This window comes from Aegilops tauschii, chromosome 3 (genome assembly GCF_002575655.3).
Source record: "Aegilops tauschii subsp. strangulata cultivar AL8/78 chromosome 3, Aet v6.0, whole genome shotgun sequence".
NCBI classification, from domain to species: Eukaryota; Viridiplantae; Streptophyta; class Magnoliopsida; order Poales; family Poaceae; genus Aegilops; species Aegilops tauschii.
In genome coordinates, this window is record NC_053037.3 from 393,857,007 (window position 1) to 393,878,631 (window position 21,625).

At 47.4% G+C, this 21,625-nt stretch overlaps 2 protein-coding genes across 2 annotated transcripts; both read right to left on the reverse strand.

Annotated features, from left to right (window-relative positions):
* Nucleotides 1-6,095: 6,095 nt before the first annotated feature.
* LOC141042972 (uncharacterized) lies at nucleotides 6,096-6,788 on the reverse strand. Its single transcript, XM_073511886.1, has one exon. The coding sequence runs from the start codon at nucleotides 6,786-6,788 to the stop codon at nucleotides 6,096-6,098; it is 693 nt and encodes a 230-aa protein (XP_073367987.1).
* Nucleotides 6,789-7,070: 282 nt separating this feature from the next.
* Nucleotides 7,071-7,818, reverse strand: LOC109775233 (uncharacterized). Its single transcript, XM_020333982.1, has 2 exons — nucleotides 7,532-7,818; nucleotides 7,071-7,266 (listed from the first exon to the last, which is right to left on the reverse strand). The coding sequence occupies exons 1-2, from the start codon at nucleotides 7,816-7,818 to the stop codon at nucleotides 7,071-7,073; spliced, it is 483 nt and encodes a 160-aa protein (XP_020189571.1).
* Between the last annotated feature and the right edge of the window lie 13,807 nt (nucleotides 7,819-21,625).

The following is a 21,625-nucleotide window of genomic DNA, read 5'->3' on the forward strand; positions in this document are numbered from 1 at the left end:
ATGGTGGCGATGGATGCCGCGTCTGGAGGCGGCTTCTCATTCCGGAAATCTCGGAGCAGCAGCATCGACTTGCCCGAGAACTCGGCCGAGAAGGACCTTGGCCTGGACCCGGCGGACGCGGAGCGCTGTGCCTGGCGGGACAGGAACAAGGCCCTGGAGGAGGAGGCAGCGGCTGCCAGGGCCATGGAGGAGGCTTCGGCCCAAGCGTGGGCGAGGGCCGCTAGGGCGACCGGGCAAGCCGCCGCGGAGCCGGCTTGGCCGGATATGCCGGCGGGCATGGAGCCAGCGGAGGCGTTCGTCGTGCCGCCGACGGAGGAGGGGCGCGACCCGGATGGCCGGGTGGAGATGGCGTTGGACGACCGGGAGGTCGTGGAGATCGACGACGACACCCCGCCACAGACCAACGTGGCCGAGCGGGAGTAGGTGGAAGGAGGCAGAGGTGGGGCTGCCGAATACTTCTGTAAAACCGACGACCACACATAGAAAACAGAATCTGTCAAAAACAGAACAGTGTGTAGTAATCTGTAACTCCCAAATACTTCTGTAATTCCAAAAATTCTGAAATAAATTGGTGGACCTGAGGAATTTGTCTATTAATATTCTTCAAAAAGAATCAACTTAAAAGCACTCCTCTGTAGAAAATGACAGCTAATCTCGTGAGCGCAAAGTTTCTGTTTTTTACAGCAAGATCAAATTAACTTTCACCCAATTCTTCCCAAAGGTTCTACTTGGCACTTTATTGAAATAAAAGCTATAAAACATGATTAATACATTAGCTTAATCATGTGAACACACAAAAACAGTAGGGGTAAATATTGGGTTATCTCCCAACAAGCGCTTTTCTTTAATGCCTTTTTAGCTAGGCATGACGATTTCAATGATGCTCACATAAAAGATAAGAATTGAAATATAAAGAGAGCATAATGAATAATATGACTAACAAATTTAAGCCTAATCCACTTCCTATGCATAGGGATTTTGTGAGCAAACAACTTATGGGAACAATAATGAACTAGCATAGGAAGGCAAAACAAGCATAACTTCAAGATTTTCAACACATAGAGAGGAAACTTGATATTATTGCAATTCCTACAAGCATATATTCCTCCCTCATAATAAATTTCAGTGGCATCATGAATGAATTCAACAATATAACTATCACATAAAGTATTATTTTCATGATCCCCAAGCATATAAATTTTATTACTCTCCACATAAGCAAAATTCTTCTCATTCGGAATAGTGGGAGTATCATAAGAAAGTCTAATACTATAAATTGTTTCCACATTAAAAGAGTAATGTTCAGAAAAAGAGTAATCATAATCATGACAAATTTTCTAAATATAATCATCATTACATTTTATAGCATAAGTATCATCACAATAATCATCATAAGTAGCAACATTGTTCTCATCATAATCAATTGAAACCTCTTCCAAGATAGTGGAATCATTACTAAATAAAGTCATGACCTCTCCAAATCCACTTTTATAATTATCACAATAAGATTCAACACCCTCCAAAATAGTGGGATCATTACTTCCTAAAGTTGACACTCTTTCGAACCCACTTTCATCAATATAATCATCATAGGTAGGAGGCATGCTATCATCATAATAAATTTGCTCATCAAAACTTGGGGGACTAAAAATATCATCTTCATCAAACATAGCATCCCCAAGCTTGTGGATTTGCATATCATTAGCATCGTGGATATTCAAGGAATTCATACTAATAACATTGCAATCATGCTCATCATACAAAGATTTAGTGCCAAACATTCTAATGCATTCTTCTTCTAGCACTTGAGCACAATTTTCCTTTCCATCATTTTCACGAAAGACATGAAAAAGATGAAGCATATGAGGCGACCTCAATTCCATTTTTTTGTAGTTTTCTTTTATAGACTAAACCAGTGATAAAACAAGAAACAAAAAGATTCCATTGCAAGATCTAAAAATATACCTTCAAGCACTATCCTCCCGGCAATGGCGCCAGAAAAGAGCTTAGTTGACGGGGTGTTAGTGCTGTTTACCTAGCCTCCCCGGCAACGGCACCAGAAAATAGCTTGATGTCTACTATACAAGCTTCTTCTTGTAGACGTTGTTGGGCCTCCAAGTGTAGAGGTTTGTAGGACAGTGGCAAATTTCCCCAAGTGGATGACCTAAGGTTTATCAATCCGTGGGTGTCGTAGGATGAAGATGGTCTCTCTCAAACAACCCTGCATCCAAATAACAAAGAGTCTCTTATGTCCCCAACACACCCAATATAATGGTAAATTGCATAGGTGCGCTAGTTCGGCGAAGAGATGGTGATACAAGTGCAATATGGATGGTAGATATGGGTATTTGTAATCTAAAATCATAAAAACAGCAAGGTAGCAAGTGGTAAAAGTGAGCGTAAATGGTATTGCAATTCTAGGAAACAAGGCCTAGGGTTCATACTTTCACTAGTGCAAGTTCTCTCAACAATAATAACATAATTAGATCATATAACAATCCCTCAACATGCAACAAAGAGTCACTCCAAAGTCACTAATAGAGGAGAACAAACAAAGAGATTATTGCAGGGTACGAAACCACCTCAAAGTTATCCTTTCTGATCGATCTATTCAAGAGTCCGTAGTAAAATAACATGAAGTTATTCTTTTCGTTCGATCTATCCTAGAGTTAGTACTAGAATAACACCTTAAGACACACATCAACCAAAACCCTAATGACACCTAGATACTCCAATGTCACCACAAGTATCCGTGGGTATGATTATACGATATGCATCACACAATCTCAGATTCATCTATTCAAAAAAACACAAAGTACTTCAAAGAGTGCCCAAAGTTTCTACCGAAGAGTCAAGACGAAAACGTGTGCCAACTCCTATGCATAAGTTCACAAGGTCACTGAACCCACAAGTTGATCACCAAAACATACATCAAGTAGATCACGTGAATATCCCATTGTCACCACAGATAAGCACATGCAAGACATACATCAAGTGTTCTCAAATTCTTAAAGACTTAGTCTGATAAGATAACTTCAAAGGGAAAACTCAATCCATTACAAGAGAGTAGAGGGGGAGAAACATCATAAGATCCAACTATAATAGCAAAGCTTGCGATACATCAAGATCATGCCATATCAAGAACACGAGAGAGAGAGAGAGATCAAACACATAGCTACTGGTACATACCCTCAGCCCCGAGGGTGAACTACTCCCTCCTCGTCATGGAGAGCGCCGGGATGATGAAGATGGCCACCGGTGAGGGATTCCCCCTCCGGCAGGGTGCCGGAACAGGGTCCCGATTGGTTTTTGGTGGCTACAGAGGCTTGCGGCGGCAGAACTCCCGATCTAGGTTTCTTTCTGGGGGTTTCTGTATTTATAGGAATTTTTGGCGTCGGTTTCACGTCAAGGGGGTGACTCGTCCACGAGATAGGGGGGCGAGCCCAGGGGGGTAGGGCGCGCCCTCCACCCTCGTGGACTGCTCGGGACTCTTCTAGACCAACTCTTTTACTCCGTGGGCTTCTTTTGGTCCATAAAAAATCATGAAAAATTGGCACGTCAATTGGGCTCCGTTTGGTATTCCTTTTCTTTAAAACTCAAAAACAAGGAAAAAAACAAAAACTGGCACTGGGCTCTAGGTTAATAGGTTAGTCCCAAAAATCATATAAAATAGCATATAAATGCATATAAAACATCCAAGATGGATAATATAATAGCATGGAACAATCAAAAATTATAGATACGTTGGGGACGTATCAGTAGCCGGCTAGTGGGAGCGCACCAGCGCACCCACTGGGTGTAGCCCCCGAGATTCGGGCCAACTACGTAGTAGTTGGGTCGAATCTTCAAATGCTTTGTCTTGTGTTGATTCTTGCTTTCTTGTAGCAAATGGATGCTTTTCGGGTCGGCGTCGACAACTGGCTTCTGGAGAAGCACCAGCAGATCACGTCACGGATTCCCGCCAAGGAGGAGGCGCTCCGCCTTGCCGAAGGTACGTTCCATGTGCTCTCAGTGGGGACGTGCTAGCGCACCCACTGGGTGTAGCCCCCGAGATTCGGGCCAACTACGTAGTAGTTGGGTCGAATCTTAAAGTGTTCTTGTCCCTTCTTTCATTGTCTTGACCTTGAATCTTCGCCGCACAGCCGCCGTGGCCGAGGTGCCGGTCTTGCGAACCTGGCTGGCCAGAGCCGGCCAGCAGCATGACCTAGCAACTACCGATGTCGACCGGCTCTGGGTTGAGGTGGAGCAGCTGAAGGCTGAAACCGCCAAGGTGGTGGAGGCCCAGCGGGCGCTTGCCGAAGCCGGCCAACAACCTGACTAGCTGGCCAGCGACAAGAGCCAGCTCCAGGCCGAAGTGGAGCACCTGAAAGCGGAGGCGGCCTAGGCGGCAGAGGCCCAGCAGGCACTCGCCGAAGCCGGCCAGCAGCGCGACCAGCTGGCCGGTGACAAGAGCCAACTCCAGGCTGAGGTGGAGCGTCTGAAGGTGGAGGATGCCAGGGCGGCGGAGGCCTGCCAGGCGGAGGTCCTCCGCCTCAAGGAGGAGTATGAGAGGGCGACCGCCGCTAAGGATGACGAGCTGAAGGCAGCCGTCGATAAGCGTGCCAAGCTGGAGAAGGCACTCGAAGCGCCCGACCGTGCCGGGGACTTGGAGCGGCATGGTACGTTGCTTGAAGCGCAACACCTGGATGAGGCCTTCGTCAGTAAGTGTTTCTTCGTTGGCTTCGCCGGGTTGTGAAGCCGGCTTTGTTTTTTCATTGCTAACTGTCTTGCTTTTCTTCTTGGCAGGGCACTTCCCAGAGATGCAGGAGATGGCGGACGAGGCCGTGCTTGCTCACCGGTCGACCCGGGCGAACGCGGGTGCCGAGCTTGACCCGAACGTTGCATGGAGTTTCCCGGAGATCATGCACGCCGCCGAGGCCCGCCTGGAGGTCGTGGGTACGCAGATGGTGCGGGTGTCCGTAGCCGGCGTGGGGATGCGACGACCCTCTAACTTGGCGCCGTTGCACCCGACAGCTTCACGCGTGGCGCGTTTCTGCCGCCCATGCCGGTGCTGACCTGGCGCTGAGGTTTGTCATGTCTTGGTACCCAGATCTGAATCTGGACCAGCTGGCAGCCCAACGAGCCGGCACGGAGCCTCAACTGCAGGCGGAGGCAGACCGGATCGCCGCACGTGCCAGCTACTTGGCCTTGTTTGTGTTGCATGATGAGTTCCAGGTAGAGCTTACTGAAGACGGCGTGGTGGTGTCGCCTAATGACTTCGGCTTGCTGCTCGACGACCCGAAAGCCAGCTTTGAGGAGATGGGCGCCTACACGGAAGACGAGGCCAAGTTGGGTGATACTAGTGCCTCGGTGAACCCGGAGGTCACCGCGGAGGAGCCGGCAGCTGCGCAACCCGGCGCGGGAATCGCCTGAAGCCGCCTTGTTTATCTTTTTACGTACTTTGGTTAAGTTGCAGGTCCACCCACCCACTAGGGTGTATTGGTGAATGTAATGAACTCTGGCCTTGGGCCCATATTTCAACGATATAAATATTTTTGCGAGTGTTTATGCCCTTTGCTCTTTGTTCTCTAAGCCTTTTTCCTTGCTTGCTTTTTCTTTGCCCCCCCCCCCCACGAGTCGAATAGCCGGGATCCGGTCTGTGACAAGGAGTTCGGTCCTTGGAGAGAGATTACTTAGGCCTTTCAAACATTGAGAGCGAGCGAAACACCCACTGGGCCGTGTTGGCAACTTAGTGGTGAAGCCGGGTTGGCCAATTTGGCAAATCCAACTTGGTGTTTCGCGGCATGTAGGTGCTTTGTCCCATAGTTCTTTCCGGACAATAGCCGAAGCCGGACTGTGACGTAGGGCGAAGTGGAGGACCTTGGCTACCCGACGCGCTGGGATGTGCTAAGGAGGACGGCGGGTTGTGGCCAACACAGCCAGCCCCGAGCCCCCGGGTTGGTCGTACCAACCTGGCGGTGGAGGTTTAAGAAAATTTACAAGGGTGTGTAAAACAAAATAGCTTGATAGGAAAAGGTAGGCCCCGAGTGTCATTCGGGGGTCCCATTGTCTTTCATAGAATTACAAAGGGCAACGATACATACGTGAGCATACAGTTAACTGTAAAATGGGCGGAGGAGCTCTGCATTCCAGGGCCGGCTTGTCTCTTTGTCGGCGGTATCTCTCTTGCGCCTTTTCAGCTTGCGGGCGTCGATGAGGTAGTAGGCGTTGCATTCACACAAGGCTTTGCTGACGATGAAGGGCCCTCCCATGGGGAGGCCAACTTGTGCTGGCAGGCTTGCTACTGGACAAGCCGGAGGACGAGGTCCCCTGCGGAATGCGAGGGGCTTGATCTTTTTGCTGTGGTAATGCCTCAGGCCTTGCTGATAGATGGCGGATCGGCTAAGGGCCAAAAGGTGTGCTTCTTCGAGTAGGTCGACACCGTCTTCACAGGCTTCCTTGGCTTGTGCTTCTATGTACATTGCAACTCGCGGGGAGTCGAACTCGATGTTGGTCGGAATGACGGCTTCTGCTCTGTAGACGAGGTAGAATTGGGTGAACCTAGTCGACCGGTTTGGCATTGTCCGGAGACTCCAGAGGACGGCCGGTAGCTCATCGAGCCAGCTGCCGGATGAACGGATGAGGGGCTCGACGAGCCGTGGCTTGATGCCGGATAGGATGAGGCCGTTGGCCCGCTCGACCTGGCAGTTGGACTGAGGATGGGCCACAGAGGCCAGGTCAAGCCGGATGCCGGAGACAGAGCAGTATTGTGCCAGGGCGCCCTTGGCAAAGTTGGTGCCGTTGTCCATGATGATGCTGTGCAGGACGCCATAGCGCACCGCGATGTCTTTGATGAACCGGACGGCTGTTGGCTCGTCCAGCTTCTTGATCGGCCGCGCCTCGATCCACTTGGTGAACTTGTCGACCGCCACCAGCAAGTGCGTCATGCCGCCTCGAGCGGTCTTGAAGGGGCCTACCATGTCGAGCCCCCAGACCGCAAAGGGCCAGGTGATCGGGATGGTTTGCAGGGCCGACACCGGCTAGTGTCCGCGCTTGCTGAAGTGTTGGCAACCTTCACACTTGAGAACGAGCTACTCGGCGTCTTTGAGGGCCGTGGGCCAGTAGAAACCATGGCGAAAAGCCTTGGCCACCAAGGACCTGGAGGTGGCGTGGTACCCGCACTCGCCCTGGTGTATGTCGAGGAGGATCTCTATGCCCTTGTCTTGCTCGACGCAGCGCTGGAACACGCGTGTCGCGCTGCGCATGACGAGCTCGTTGTTGATGATGCTGTAGGCGGATGCCTAGCGTTGCACTTGCCGGGCCTCAGTCTCGACCATGGGGAGCGCTCTGTTCTCTAGGAAGGCCGGGATAACCTGGGCCCATGACGGAGCCGTCACCACGGCGAAGACGTCCACCAAGGCGGGTTCTGGGGCGGCAGCCCCCGGGTTAGGGACGGTGGTGGCCGGGTTGGGCACGGCAACCCTCGGCCGGGTACAGCAGCCCTCGGGCTGGGTTCAGCAGTCCCCGGGCCGGGTTCCTCAACTCCCGGGACCGGGTTGGGGACAGCAGCCCCCGAGCTTGGACAGCAGCCCCCAGGTCCGGGTTGGGAAGGGGTGCCGCAGGGTCGTCTGGGATGAAGATGGACTCGGAATCCGGAGACGGCTTGACGGACGGCTTGCGCAAGTGCTCGAGGGAGACACCAGGTGGTATGACCTGCGGGGATGAGCCAATCTTGGCTAGCGTGTCGGCGGCTTCGTTTTCTGTGCGCGGGGCATGAAGGAACTCGTAGCCGTCAAAGGTGCCGGAGAGTTGCTGGACTAGGAAACGATAGCTGGCCATGTTGGCATCCCGGACGTCCCACTCACTGGAACACTGCTGCACCACCAGATCTGAGTCACCATAGCATAGAATGCGCCGGACGCTGAGTTCCTTGGCAAGCCAGAGGCCGTGCACAAGGGCTTCATACTCGGCGACATTGTTGGAGGTAGCGAAGTGGATCTGGAGCGCGTATCATAGCCGGTCTCCCTTGGGGAAGAGAACACGATTCCGACTCCCAGGCCGGAGCGCATCTTGGAGCCGTCAAAGTGCATGCGCCAATGCGTGGAATCCGGCGGCGGCGGCAGGTACTGGTCTCTGACCAGTCAACGAGGAAGTCGAACAGGGCTTGGAACTTGATCGTGGTGCGGGGCTCGTAGAGGATGGTGTGGCTGGCCGATACGTCTCCAACATATCTATAATTTTTTATTGTTCCATGCTATTATATTATCAGTTTTGGATGTTTAATGGACTTTATTATGCACTTTTATATTATTTTTGGGACTAAGCTATTAACCAAAAGCCCAGTGCAAATTGCTGTTTTTTGCCTATTTTAGTGTTTCACAGAAAAGGAATATCAAACAGAATCTAAACGGAATAAAACCTTCGCGAGGATCGTTTTTGGAACAAACGCAATCCAGGAGACTTGGAGTGGATGTCAAGGAAGCAATGAGGCGGCCACGAGGTAGGAGGGCGCGCCCCCACCCTCGTGGGCCCCTTCTGGCTCCACCGACCTACTTCTTTCGCCTATATATACTCATATACCCTGAAAACATCCAGGAGCACCACGAAACCCTATTTCCACCGCCGCAACCTTCTGTACTAGTGAGATCCCATCTTGGGGCCTTTTCCGGCACTCTGCCGGAGGGGGAATTGATCATGGAGGGCTTCTACATCAACACCATGGCCTCTCCGATGATGCGTGAGTAGTTTACCACAGACCTTCGGGTCCATAGTTATTAGCTAGATGGCTTCTTCTCTCTCTTTGGATCTCAATACAAAGTTCTCCTCGATTCTCTTGGAGATCTATTCAATGTAACTCTTTTTGCGGTGTGTTTGCCGAGATCCGATGAATTGTGGGTTTATGAACTCGATTATCTATGAATATTATTTGATCCTTCTCTGAATTCTTATATGCATGATTCTATATCTTTGCAAGTCTCTTCAAATTATCGGTTTAGTTTGGCCTACTAGATTGATCTTTCTTGCAATGGGAGAAGTGCTTAGCTTTGGGTTCAATCTTGCGGTGTCCTTTCCCAGTGACGGCAGGGGCAGCAAGGCAGATATTGTATTGTTGCCATCGAGGATAAAAATATGGGGTTTATATCATATTGCTTGAGTTTATCCCTCTACATCATGTCATCTTGCCTAATGCGTTACTCCGTTCTTATAAACTTAATACTCTAGATGCATGCCGGATAGCGGTCAATTTGTGGAGTAATAGTAGTAGATGCAGAATCGTTTCGGTCTACTTGACACGAACGTGATGCCTATATTCATGATCTTTGCCTTAGATATCATCATAAATATGCACTATTCTATCAATTGCTCGGCAGTAATTTGTTCACCCACCGTAATAGATGCTATCTTGAGAGAAGCCACTAGTGAAACCTATGCCCCCCGGGTCTACTTTACATCATATAGGTTTTCAATCTACAATTCTAGTTTACTATTTATCTTGCTATCTTTATCTATACCTCAAAAATACCAAAATATTTATCTTATTATCTTTATCAGATCTCACTTTTGCAAGTGGCCGTGAAGGGATTGACAACCCCTTTATCGCGTTGGTTGCAAGGTTCTTATTTGTTTGTGCAGGTACGAGGGACTTGCGTGTAGTCTCCTACAGGATTGATACCTTGGTTCTCAAAAACTGAGGGAAATACTTACGCTACTTTGCTGCATCACCCTTTCCTCTTCAAGGGAAAACCAACGCATGCTCAAGAGGTAGCAAGAAGGATTTCTGGTGCCGTTGCCGGGGTGGTTTACGCCAAGTCAAGTCAAGATTTGATCTCCCGCCAACGTGTGATTTCTGGCGCCGTTGCCGGGGAGATCTACGCACAAGTCAAGACATACCAAGTACCCATCACAAACTCTTATCCCTCACATTACATTATTTACCATTTGCCTCTCGTTTTCCTCTCCCGCACTTCACCTTTGCCTTTTCTTCGCCTTCTTCCCGTATGTCTTTTTGTTTGTGTTTCCATGTGCCTTCTATTTGCTTGCTAAGAATCTATTGACATGGATCCACTTAAAGTGTTCTACTTGGATCATCTTCAATCTATATGTGCTCGTGCTGAAACCCCAACTAGTTTAGTTGAGGGAAAATCTTTAGATGAGCATGCTCATTTTGTGCGTCATCGTTTGTCTGAAAAGGCGAAGCTCTTATGGTATCAAATAAATAGTTTGCTATGATATGCTTGGAATCTTTGTGAAATTTATGATTTTACTTGTTGCTCTAAGAACCCTAAAAAACACCTTCCCTACCTATGTGAGTTTAATTATAATGAAATCTTATCTTCTTATGAAAAGGGTGTTTATAGTTACTATGATATCGAACAAATTGAGGAATTTGTCATTTTTAAGGGTGCTCATGAAGTTGCTTCTTTGATTGAAAATTCGGACATACTTAAATATTGCTATGAAAACTATGCTCATAATGTCTATGTCAAAGAATTTACTGAGGGAATGACCGTTGCTTTGGAAGAAAATAATGATATGCATGAATCTATAGATAATGACGATTCCGGTGATTTGATTGAAATTTCCCTTGGTGAACATGATGCTTGCTATTCTTGTGGCCATGATGCCAATATTTTTGAAGACGAATTTGCTATAGTTCCTTATGTTGAACATGAGATCGTTGCTATTGCGCCCATACTTGATAGTTCCTTTGATGAAAAGCATGATTGCAATGATGTTATTATAAATTCTATTGATGTCAATTGTGTTAATGATATGCAAAACCCCAAGCTTGGGGATGCTAGTTTTTCTATGACTACTATTTGTTGCAATGATCATGATTGGGGTGATTCTTCTTTTGATCTTGAAAATTTATTTAAGCCCCATGATAAATATGAGATTGATAATAGTGTTTGCAATATTATTGAAAGTGGGTTTGGAAGAGTGTCAACTTTAGATCCCACATATTTGGAGAATGTTCAATCTTATGAATTTTTTTGATAAAAGTGGGTTTGGAGAGGTCATGACTTTAATTTATGTTAATCCCACTATTTTGGAAGAGTGTGAACTTTGCATACATGTGGATCATGTTAAGAATATGTTTTGTGATAGCTATATTGTTGAATTTGAATATGATCCCACATGCAATTATTATGAGAGAGGAAAATATGGTTGTAGAAATTTTCATGTTACTAAATTACCTCTCGTTATGTTGAGATTGTTATTGTTTCTCACTTCTTTCTTGCATATGCTAGTTTTTGCTTGTATTAATAATGTATTTGCCTATAAGATGCCTATGCATAGGAAGTATGTTAGACTTAGATGTGTTTATCACGTGTTCTATGATTCTCTCTTTGTGCTTTAATTCTTGTCTTTGATGTGAGCATCATTAAAATTATTAATGCCTAGCTAGGGGCGTTAAACGATAGCGCTTGTTGGGAGGCAACCCAATTTTATTTTTGTTCCTTGATTTTGTTCCTGTTTAGTAATAAATAATTCATATACCCTATGGTTAGATGTGGTTTTATGTTTTAATTAGTGTTTGTGCCAAGTAAAGCCTATAGGATCTTCTTGGGTGATAATTATTTGATCTTGCTGAAAAAGACAGAAACTTTCTGCTCACAAAAACAATTGTTAAAATCACCAGAAAGTGATAAAATACTGATTCCAATTGCAGTAGATCAATAATAAAATTATATAGGTCGTCCTATTTTGGCAGAATTTTTGGAGTTGCATAAGTTTGCGTTTGATACAGATTACTACAGACTGTTCTGTTTTTGACAGATTCTGTTTTTCGTGTGTTGTTTGCTTATTTTGATGAATCTATGGCTAGTATCGGGGGGTATGAACCATAGAGAAGTTGGAATACAGTAGGTTTAACACCAATATAAATAAAGAATGAGTTCATTACAATACCTTAAGGTGGTGGTTTGTTTTCTTATACTAACGGAGCTCATGAGATTTTCTGTTGAGTTTTGTGTTGTGAAGTTTTCAAGTTTTTTGGGTAAAGATTTGATGGATTATGGAATAAGGAGTGGCAAGAGCCTAAGCTTGGGGATTCCCAAGGCACCCCAAGGTAAAATTCAAGGACAACCAAAAGCCTAAGCTTGGGGATGCCCCGGAAGGCATCCCCTCTTTCGTCTTTGTCTATCGATAACTTTACTTGAGGCTATATTTCTATTCACCACATGATATGTGTTTTGCTTGGAGCGTCTTGTATGATTTGAGTCTTTGCTTTTTAGTTTACCACAATCATCCTCGCTGTACAAACCTTTTGAGAGAGACACACATGAATCGGAATTTATTAGAATACTCTATGTGCTTCACTTATATCTTTTGAGCTAGATAATTTTGCTCTAGTGCTTCACTTATATTTTTTAGAGCATGGTGGTGGTTATATTTTATAGAAATTATTGATCTCTCATGCTTCACTTATATTATTTTGAGAGTCTTTTAGAACAGCATGGTAATTTGCTTTGGCTATAAAATTAGTCCTAATATGATAGGCATTCAAGATGGGTATGATAAAAACTTTCATATAGAGTGCATAAAATGCTATGATAAATTTGATACTTGATAATGGTTTTGAGATATAAAGGTGGTAATATTAGAGTCATGCTAGTTGGGTAATCGTGAAATTGAGAAATACTTGTGTTAAAGTTGGCAAGTCCCGTAGCATGCACGTATGGTAAACGTTGTGTGACAAAATTGAAGCATGGGGTGTTGTTTGAGTGCTTTCCTTATGAGTGGTGGTTGGGGACGAGCGATGGTCTTTTCCTACCAATCTATACCTCTAGGGGCATGCGTAGTAGTACTTTGCTTCGAGGGCTGATAAACTTTTGCAATAAGTATATGATTTCTTTATGACTAATGTGAGTCCATGGATCATACGCACTCTTACCTTTCCGCAATTTGATAGCCTCTACGGTACCGTGCATTGCCCTTTCTCACCTTGAGAGTTGGTGCAAACTTCGCCGGTGCGTCCAAACCCCGTGATACGATACGCTCTATCACACATAAGCCTCCTTATATCTTCCTCAAAACAGCCACCATACCTACCTATTATGGCATTTCCATAGCCATTCCGAGATATATTGCCATGCAACTTTCCACTGTTCGGTTTATTATGACACGCTCCATCATTGTCATATTGCTTTGCATGATCATGTAGTTGACATCGTATTTGTGGCAAGGCCACTTTCATAATTCTTTCATACATGTCGCTCCTGGTTCATCGCATATCCCGGTACACCGCCGGAGGCATTCACATAGAGTCATATTTTTGTTCTAGTATCGAGTTGTAACATTGAGTTATGAGTAAATAAAAGTGTGATGATCATCATTATTAGAGCATTGTCCCATGTGAGGAAAGACTATAAAAATAAAAATAAAATAAAAGAGGCCAAAGAAGCCCAAATAAAAAAAGAGGCCAAATAAGCCCAAAAAATGAGAGAAAAGAGAGAAGGGACAATGTTACTATCCTTTTTCCACACTTGTGCTTCAAAATAGCACCATGATCTTCATGATAGAGAGTTTCTTATTTTGTCACTTTCATATACTAGTGGGAATCTTTCATTATAGAAGTTGGCTTGTATATTCCAATGATGGGCTTCCTCAAATGCCCGAGGTCTTCATGAGAAAGCAAGTTGGATGCACACCCACTTAGTTTTCAGTTTGAGCTTTCATACACTTATAGCTCTAGTGCATCCGTTGCATGGAAATCCCTACTCCTCGCATTGACATCAATTGATGGGCATCTCCATATCCCGTTGATTAGCCGCGTCAATGTGAGACTTTCTCCTTTTTTGTCTTCTCTCATAACCCCCATCATCATATGCTATTCCACCTATAGTGATATATCCATGGCTTGCGCTCATGTATTGCGTAAGGGTTGAAAAGGCTGAAGCGCGTTAAAAATTATGAACCAATTGCTCAGCTTGTCATCGGGGTTATGCATAATGGGAGCATTTTGTGGGACGAAAATGAAGCATGGCCAAACTATATGATTTTGTAGGGATGAGCTTTCTTTGGCTATGTTATTTGATAAGACATAATTGCTTGGCTAGTATGCTTGAAGTATTACTATTTTTATGTCAATATTGAACATTTATCTTGAACCTTTTGGATCTGATATTCATGCCACAATAAAGAGAATTAAATTGAAAATTATGTTAGGTAGCATTCCACATCAAAAATTTTGTTTTTATCATTTACCTACTCGAGGACGAGCAGGAATTAAGCTTGGGGATGCTTGATACGTCTGCAACGTATCTATAATTTTTGATTGTTCCATGCTATTATATTATCTGTTTTGGATGTTTAATGGGCTTTATTATGCACTTTTATATTATTTTTGGGACTAACCTATTAACCGAAAGCCCAGTGCGAATTGCTGTTTTTTTGCCTATTTTAGTGTTTCGCAGAAAAGGAATATCAAACGGAATCCAAACGGAATGAAACCTTCGCGAGGATCGTTTTTGGAACAAACGCAATCCAGGAGACTTGGAGTGGACGTCAAGGAAGCAATGAGGCGGCCACGAGGTAGGAGGGCGCGCCCCCACCGTCATGGGTCCCTCGTGGCTCCACCGACCTACTTCTTTCGCCTATATATACTCATAGACCCTGAAAACATCCAGGAGCACCACGAAACCCTATTTCCACTGCCGCAACCTTCTGTACCCGTGAGATCCCATCTTGGGGCCTTTTCCGGCGCTCTGCCGGAGGGGGAATCGATCACGGAGGGCTTCTACATCAACACCATGGCCTCTCCGATGATGCGTGAATAGTTTACCACAGACCTTCGGGTTCATAGTTATTAGCTAGATGGCTTCTTCTCTCTCTTTGGATCTCAATACAAATTTCTTCTCGATTCTCTTGGAGATCTATTCGATGTAACTCTTTTTGCAGTGTGTTCGCCGAGATCCGAAGAATTGTGGGTTTATGAACTTGATTATATATGAATATTATTTGATTCTTCTCTGAATTCTTATATGCATGATTTGATATCTTTGCAACTCTCTTCGAATTATCGGTTTAGTTTGGCCTACTAGATTGATTTTTCTTGCAATGGGAGAAGTGCTTAGCTTTGGGTTCAATCTTGCGGTGTCCTTTCCCAGTGACAGTAGGGGCAGCATGGCACGTATTGTATTGTTGCCATCGAGGATAAAAAGATGAGTTTATCCCTCTACATCATGTCTTCTTGCCTAATGCGTTACTCCGTTCTTATGAACTTAATACTCTAGATGCATGCTGGATAGCGGTTGACGTGTGGAGTAATAGTAGTAGATGCAGAATCGTTTCGGTCTACTTGACACGGACGTGATGCCTATATTCATGATCATTGCCTTAGATATCATCATAACTATGCACTATTCTATCAGTTGCTCGGCAGTAATTTGTTCACCCACCGTAATACATGCTATCTTGAGAGAAGCCACTTGTGAAAACTATGGCCCCCGGGTCTACTTTACATCATATAAGTTTTCAATCTACAATTCTAGTTTACTATTTATCTTGCAATCTTTATCTATACCACAAAAATACCAAAAATATTTATCTTATTATCTTTATCAGATCTCACTTTTGCAAGTGGCCGTGAAGGGATTGACAACCCCTTTATCGCGTTGGTTGCAAGGTTCTTATTTGTTTGTGCAGGTACGAGGGACTTGCGTGTGGTCTCCTACTGGATTGATACCTTGGTTCTCAAAAACTGAGGGAAATACTTATGCTACTTTGCTGCATCACCCTTTCCTCTTCAAGGGAAAACCGACGCATGCTCAAGGGGTAGCACTGGCCAGCTTGATGGCCCACTTGGCAACCCGGCCAGAGGCATCCCGGCAGCTCATGATCTCGCCGATGGGGGTCGTGCTGACCACAGTGATGACATGCTCTTGGAAGTACTGCTTCAGCTTCTTGGCGGTAAAATACATGCCATAACACATCTTCTGGTAGTGCGGGTAGTTCTGCTCGGAGGCGGAAAGCACCTCGCTCAGGTAGTAGACCGGGCGCTAGACAGACTGGATCTTGCCCTTCTCTGGTCGCTCGACCACTAGCACCGTGTTGACCGACCGCGAGGGGGCGGCAATGTATAGAAACAACGGCTCCTTGTCAGCCGGTGAGGCCAGGACGGGTGCGGTGGAGAGCATGTGCTTGAGATCCCGGAACTCTTCATCTGCCTGGTCGTTCCACTCGAACGGTGATGTTTTCTTCATCAGCTGATATAGGGGCAAGGCCCTCTCGCCCAGCCGGCTGAGAAAGTGGCTGGCCGAGGCCAAGCAGCCGGTGAACTTCTGGACATCTCGCAGCTGGGTTGGCTTGCGCATGTGCTCGATGGCCTTGATCTTCTCTGGGTTCGCCTCAATGCCGGGCTTCGAGACGAGGAAACTGAGCAGCTTCCCGACTAGAATGCCGAAGACGCACTGCTCTGGGTTGAGCTTGATCTGGCACTCACACAGATTGGCAAAGGTCTCCTTCAGGTCGTCATGGAGCATGAGGTGCTGCTTGGTCTTCACCACAATGTCGTCCACGTGGACGTGGATGTTGCGGCCGAGTTGCGTCAGCGGGCATTTTTGCATGCAGCGCTGGAAGGTGGTGTCGGCATTCTACAAGCCGAACGACATGGTGATGTAGCAGTATGCCCCGAAGGGCGTGATGAAGGATGTCTTCAGGGCGTCGACAGGGTCCAGCTTGATCTGATGATAGCCGGAGTAAGCATCCAGGAAGGACAAGAGCTCACAGCCGGCGGCAGAGTTGATTACTTGATCTATCCACGGGAGAGCGAAAGGATCCTTGGGGCAGGCCTTGTTCAAGCTGGTGTAGTCCATGCACATGCGCCATGTGTTCTTCTTCTTCTGTACGAGGATCGGGTTGGCCAGCCACTCGAGGTGAAACACTTCCATGATGAAGCCGGCTGCGAGTAGCTTGGCGACCTCTTCACCGATGGTTCTGCTCTTCGCTTCTGAAAAGCGATGCAAGGGTTGACGGACAGGCTTGGCATCCTTGCAGACGTGGAGTTTGTGCTCGGCGTACTCCCTCGGAATTCCCGTCATCTCCTTTGGGATCCATGCAAATATATCCCGATTCACACGGAGGAAGTCGACGAGCTCGCCTTCCTATTTGCTGTCGAGGCGGGCGCCCCCGACGACCTACTTGCTGCAGCTTGGTTCTTCTGGGTTCAACTTGACCTTCTTGGTCTCCTTGGATGGCTGAAACGAGGCCTCGCCAGCCGACTCCATGGCTGAAGCCGGCACAGCCGACGTCTCGTTGGCTAGTGCAACGATTCGGTCGAGTTGGCGCCGCTCCTCGTCTATGACCAGCGACTCGGCCAACTTGGCACCGGCTAGAGCGCACTCTAGGGACTTCTGGTAGTAGTAGATGATGTTGATGAGGCCCTTGGGACCCGACATCTTCATCTTCAGGTAGGCGTAGTGGGGAATGGCCATGAACTTGGTAAGCGGGCCGGCCCCGCAGCGCGTGGTATGCGCTGGACATGTCCACCACCTCCAACCAGATGGGCTCGCGCCAAAAGTGGTCGCTCATGCAGAACAGTACATCAAGCCGGATCTGGCCGATGGGAGAGCAGGAGAGACCTGGTACGATGCCGTCGAACACCATCCGGGATGGCTCCAGGTCCTTGGCCTCGAGGCCGAGCTTGGTCATGGTGTCGCGGTAGAGGATGTTGATGCTGCTGCCGCCATCGATGAGGACCTGTGAAAATTTGCAAGTCCGCCTGGCGAAGATGGTGGTGTCAAGGACAAGAGCGTAGCCACCCGGGTTTGGCATGACGGCCGACCAGTGCATGTACTCTGGCACGGCCGGGACGACAGTGTTCACCTCGTGTCGACGCAGGCGCTCGCTGCGCTTGTCATCGCCGAGGCTGGTGAAGATGGTGTAGCTCGCGTTCTGGTTGGGGAAAACATCATCGTGCCTCGCGCCATTTGCCGGGAGCGGGGGTGGTGGAGGCGGAGCCGGCTGTGCCGCGCCCGGAGCCGGAGAGGGGGGCGATAGGATGTCGCCCCTCATGATGCGCTTGGTGATGGCGCATTGCCGGAGCGTGTGCGTGGATGGCCTCACGCTGCTGTGGTGCTTGGAGGGAGCGTCGAGCATCTCCTCGAAGCTCCTGGCGGATTGCCATGGGGTCTTGCTGGCTTGCAGGCTCGCTCGGCCCCGGGCGCCTGCTCGGCGGCCGCGATGAGGCGGTTGTTGTAGCGCGGGGCTGATCGGCCTTGCGCTTGTTGTTCTGCTGGTTGTTCTGCTGGTGGCTGCTCTCGCCAGCCGGCTTGGGGGTGTTGCCGGCATCGCCATGCCGGCTTCATCCAGCACCACCTAGATCTTCATGGCGGAGTCGGCGTTGGTGTACTTGTCCACGATGACCATGAGCGCGGCCATGGTGGTCGGCTCAGAGCGTAGGAGCTTGTGGCTGAGGAGGGTGCCATCCCGGCAGCCGCTCACAAAGTACTGAATGGCTTGGACCTCATGGATGCCCTCGCAGCTATTCGGGAGCTCGGTCCAGCGTGCGAGGTCCTCGCGGCCGGTTTCAGCTGGCCCCTTGCGATATCAGCCACGACCGGAGCTCCGCCGCACTAGCCGAACCGCGCCGATCACTCCGTCAAGGCTGCTGCATCAACCTGTCGGGACCAGAATCCAGCGGCGGTCGTCCCCTATTTACCAATACCGTCCGGTATCATTCTTCTCCTTTCTCAGATCCACATTAGGGCACTCGAGTTCATACAACTCATCCAACTTCATCTCATCTCCGAACAGTCTTGTATTTCAATGTGAAACCGATATAGAAGTAATGCGGTAGCAGTTTAGCCTTCACCTTGTATCTAGTGTAGATTCCTTCTTCTTTAGAATCAGTACATAATCTGTTAGCTTTTCCGTCACTGCCTTTTTTAGGTCTAGCAATTATTTTCCTTTTTTGCACCACTCGTAGATCCGCAAATATAGCTGTGAACTGTGAAAAAAGTTTGCCCTACACTTAGCAAAATCCAATAATCTTGGATCCATAAATACTTGACCCACCTTTCACTTCTCGAGCAGCTTAATAGTGAACTTGTAACCCGCCAGGAATTCCAAAACTTCTTCTTTCAATTAACTCGCCAACATGCTGCTGGTTTATACTTTCATAACTTAACCCGCCATATTCTCATGGCTTGATAGTCACTTCACTCCATGGCTAGGGCGCCTCACCATTGCAATTAAAACCCACCATACCTTTATTCCTTGGTCACATATTTTTAAACCAGCCAACCATGACTAAGACTCACACTTCTTGCGACTGGGTTGCTTCCAGAATCTCTGAGCTCTCGTTAAACGAGTATGTGGACATGGGGGTTTTGCCAGCTAAAGAGGTTATTCACTGGCGGGTTCCCGGTCCTGAAACTACTCCTCAACCCGGAGAAGGCGAAGTTGTTATTTTTTCGGATCACCTCCTCTGTGGCTTTTCACCACCTGGGTCCAAATTCTTCTGGGATGCTCTGCATTTTTACAAACTTCATCCTCAAGACATCGGTCCCAACTCCGTCTCTAACCTATGCCACTTTCATGTATTCTGTGAGGTGTACCTTCAAGAAGAGCCCGCTGTTGATCTCTTCAAGGATTTCTTTTACATCAACTGCCAAACTGAAATGATAGATGGGCCCAGTATTGAACTTGGAGGTGTTTCTATCCAAAGGCAGAGAGATGTAACCTTTCCCTCAGCTGCACTACCAAGCCACCCTAAAGACTGGAACTATACCTGGTTTTATTGCATAGACACCTCTCTAGCTGGAGAAAATCCCTTGCTGGGTTATCACCCCTACCAGCTCAGCATCAACAGTGATCTTCCGGGTCGATTGACTGCCGCAGAACGCGCCGGGTATGCCCGCACGTTTTCAAAGATAAGGGCCTTAATAGCCAACGGATTAACTGGAGTTGATCTGACCCACTGTTGGGTCGCATGGAGGATTTTACCACTGAGCTGGCGCAAAGGCTTAATGTGCCAATATACTGGTGATACGAAGGACCCACAGCGTTACAATCAAACACGCCTGACTGAGAAAGAGATCAATGACACAGTTAAGACATTGCTTGGGGAAAACTGCAACAAAGTGGGACTGAATCCTTTCTGCACTCTTAACCAGGCTCCTGCTGTAAGTATTTTGAGTGAATCTTCATCTTGTTTATCTATCTCTTGTGCTTCATATCCTTCAAACTATTGCTCACGCATGTACATAGGACGACTCTTATTTCTGGAAGAAGAGGCTAACAGCCACCCCGCCCAGTAAGAAGACTAAAACAGGGACGTCTCGTGGCACGGGTCGACACAAGAAACAAGCAGTAGACGAGTTTCTCGAACTGGATGAGTCGGAGGTAGAACTTGACTCCCTTGGTCTTATTTTTATGCAACTTATTGATGTTGATTCCTCTCAGGATGAAGTGGAAATGAGCCATGCCGATGCTGCAGAGGTAATTACTGTCTCCTCCGACTCAGAACCCTTGCCCAGAAAGAAAACACGGCGGGTCATCCGGAAAGTAAGATTTTCTCATCCTCTTGCTTATTTGGACCCCAACTTTCTTTTCAAGAAGCGGCAGCATGAGTCAAGGCGCCTGGCCCGGAGCGGCGGCTCTGAAGATCTCGTAGCTGGCTTATCCCATACTCTGGCTCCTCAGAAACGTCGTAATGAGGTGCATCATAAACAACCTTTATCTTTTCCACTAGCCAGTCTTGTGCGGCAACCTCTTAACTCTGATTCCAACTATCAGGGAACACCTACATCATTCGGCGACTCTACTGGAATGCAGCTTCCTGCCTTCGTTGTTCTCCAGGGGTAAGTACTTACATTTATTGAAAGACTTGTTATCATATACTCATAAGCTCTTTGCTCTTGTCACTGGGCCAAAGCAAAAATTGGCAAGAAACAGAAAGTGGGCGGCTCTTCCAAAGCCCACGATGTCTCCGAGCCGGAGAAGCAGGTGTTGGAGACCCCAGAGGTCCCAATCAAGAACCCTGAAGATCCTATTAACCAGCGAGATGACCCGCTCCAGAAACTGATGCTGCAGCTTTTGAGCCCATGAACACTGATGTTAACCCAGCGCCTAGCCATGACCCACCAAGTCCTAAGCCTATCTCTCCCGCCAAATCAACTGACAAGAGCCCGGCTGATGACAATGTTGATGATATTGCTGTTATCAGGACATCTTTTAAGGCGCCCGAACTCTCCAGAATGCTCTCCAAGCACTCAGCTAAAGAAGAAACACCTTCATTGGAGAAGGGAAGGCTAAAATGGATTTGCAGAGTTATGCGGACTTTAGCACGGGCGAGCTGCACGTGGGTTATCTGAACCACCTTCACACAAGCTGCAACTTAGAAGCCGGCTTAGTGAACTTGATGAAGCAGAAATATGAGGTATGAGCTTACCCTTTTCTGCCTTAGCATATATACATACTCATGTAGCCCCCAAGGGCCGGCTTATCTTGACAAGATGAGCCGGGTCTTCGAATATCCACTTTGAATGAACCTCGCGTAGCCCCCAAGGGCCAGCTTATATTAATGAGATGAGCCAGGTCTTCAAAATATGCATCTTAAAAGAACCGCGCGTTGCCCCCAAGGGTCGGGTTATCTTGAAAAGATAACTTGGGTCACGCGAGTACTCTCTATAAAAGAATG

Coding starts and splice junctions, on each gene's coding strand:
- LOC141042972 (XM_073511886.1), bottom strand. CDS start 6,788: ATGGACAACGGCACCAACTTTGCCAAGGGCGCCCTGGCACAATACTGC.
- LOC109775233 (XM_020333982.1), bottom strand. CDS start 7,818: ATGGCCAGCTATCGTTTCCTAGTCCAGCAACTCTCCGGCACCTTTGAC. Junction 7,267..7,531: donor GGGCTGCTGTCCCCAACCCG/GTCCCGGGAGTT, acceptor ATCCGCCTACAG/CATCATCAACAACGAGCTCG.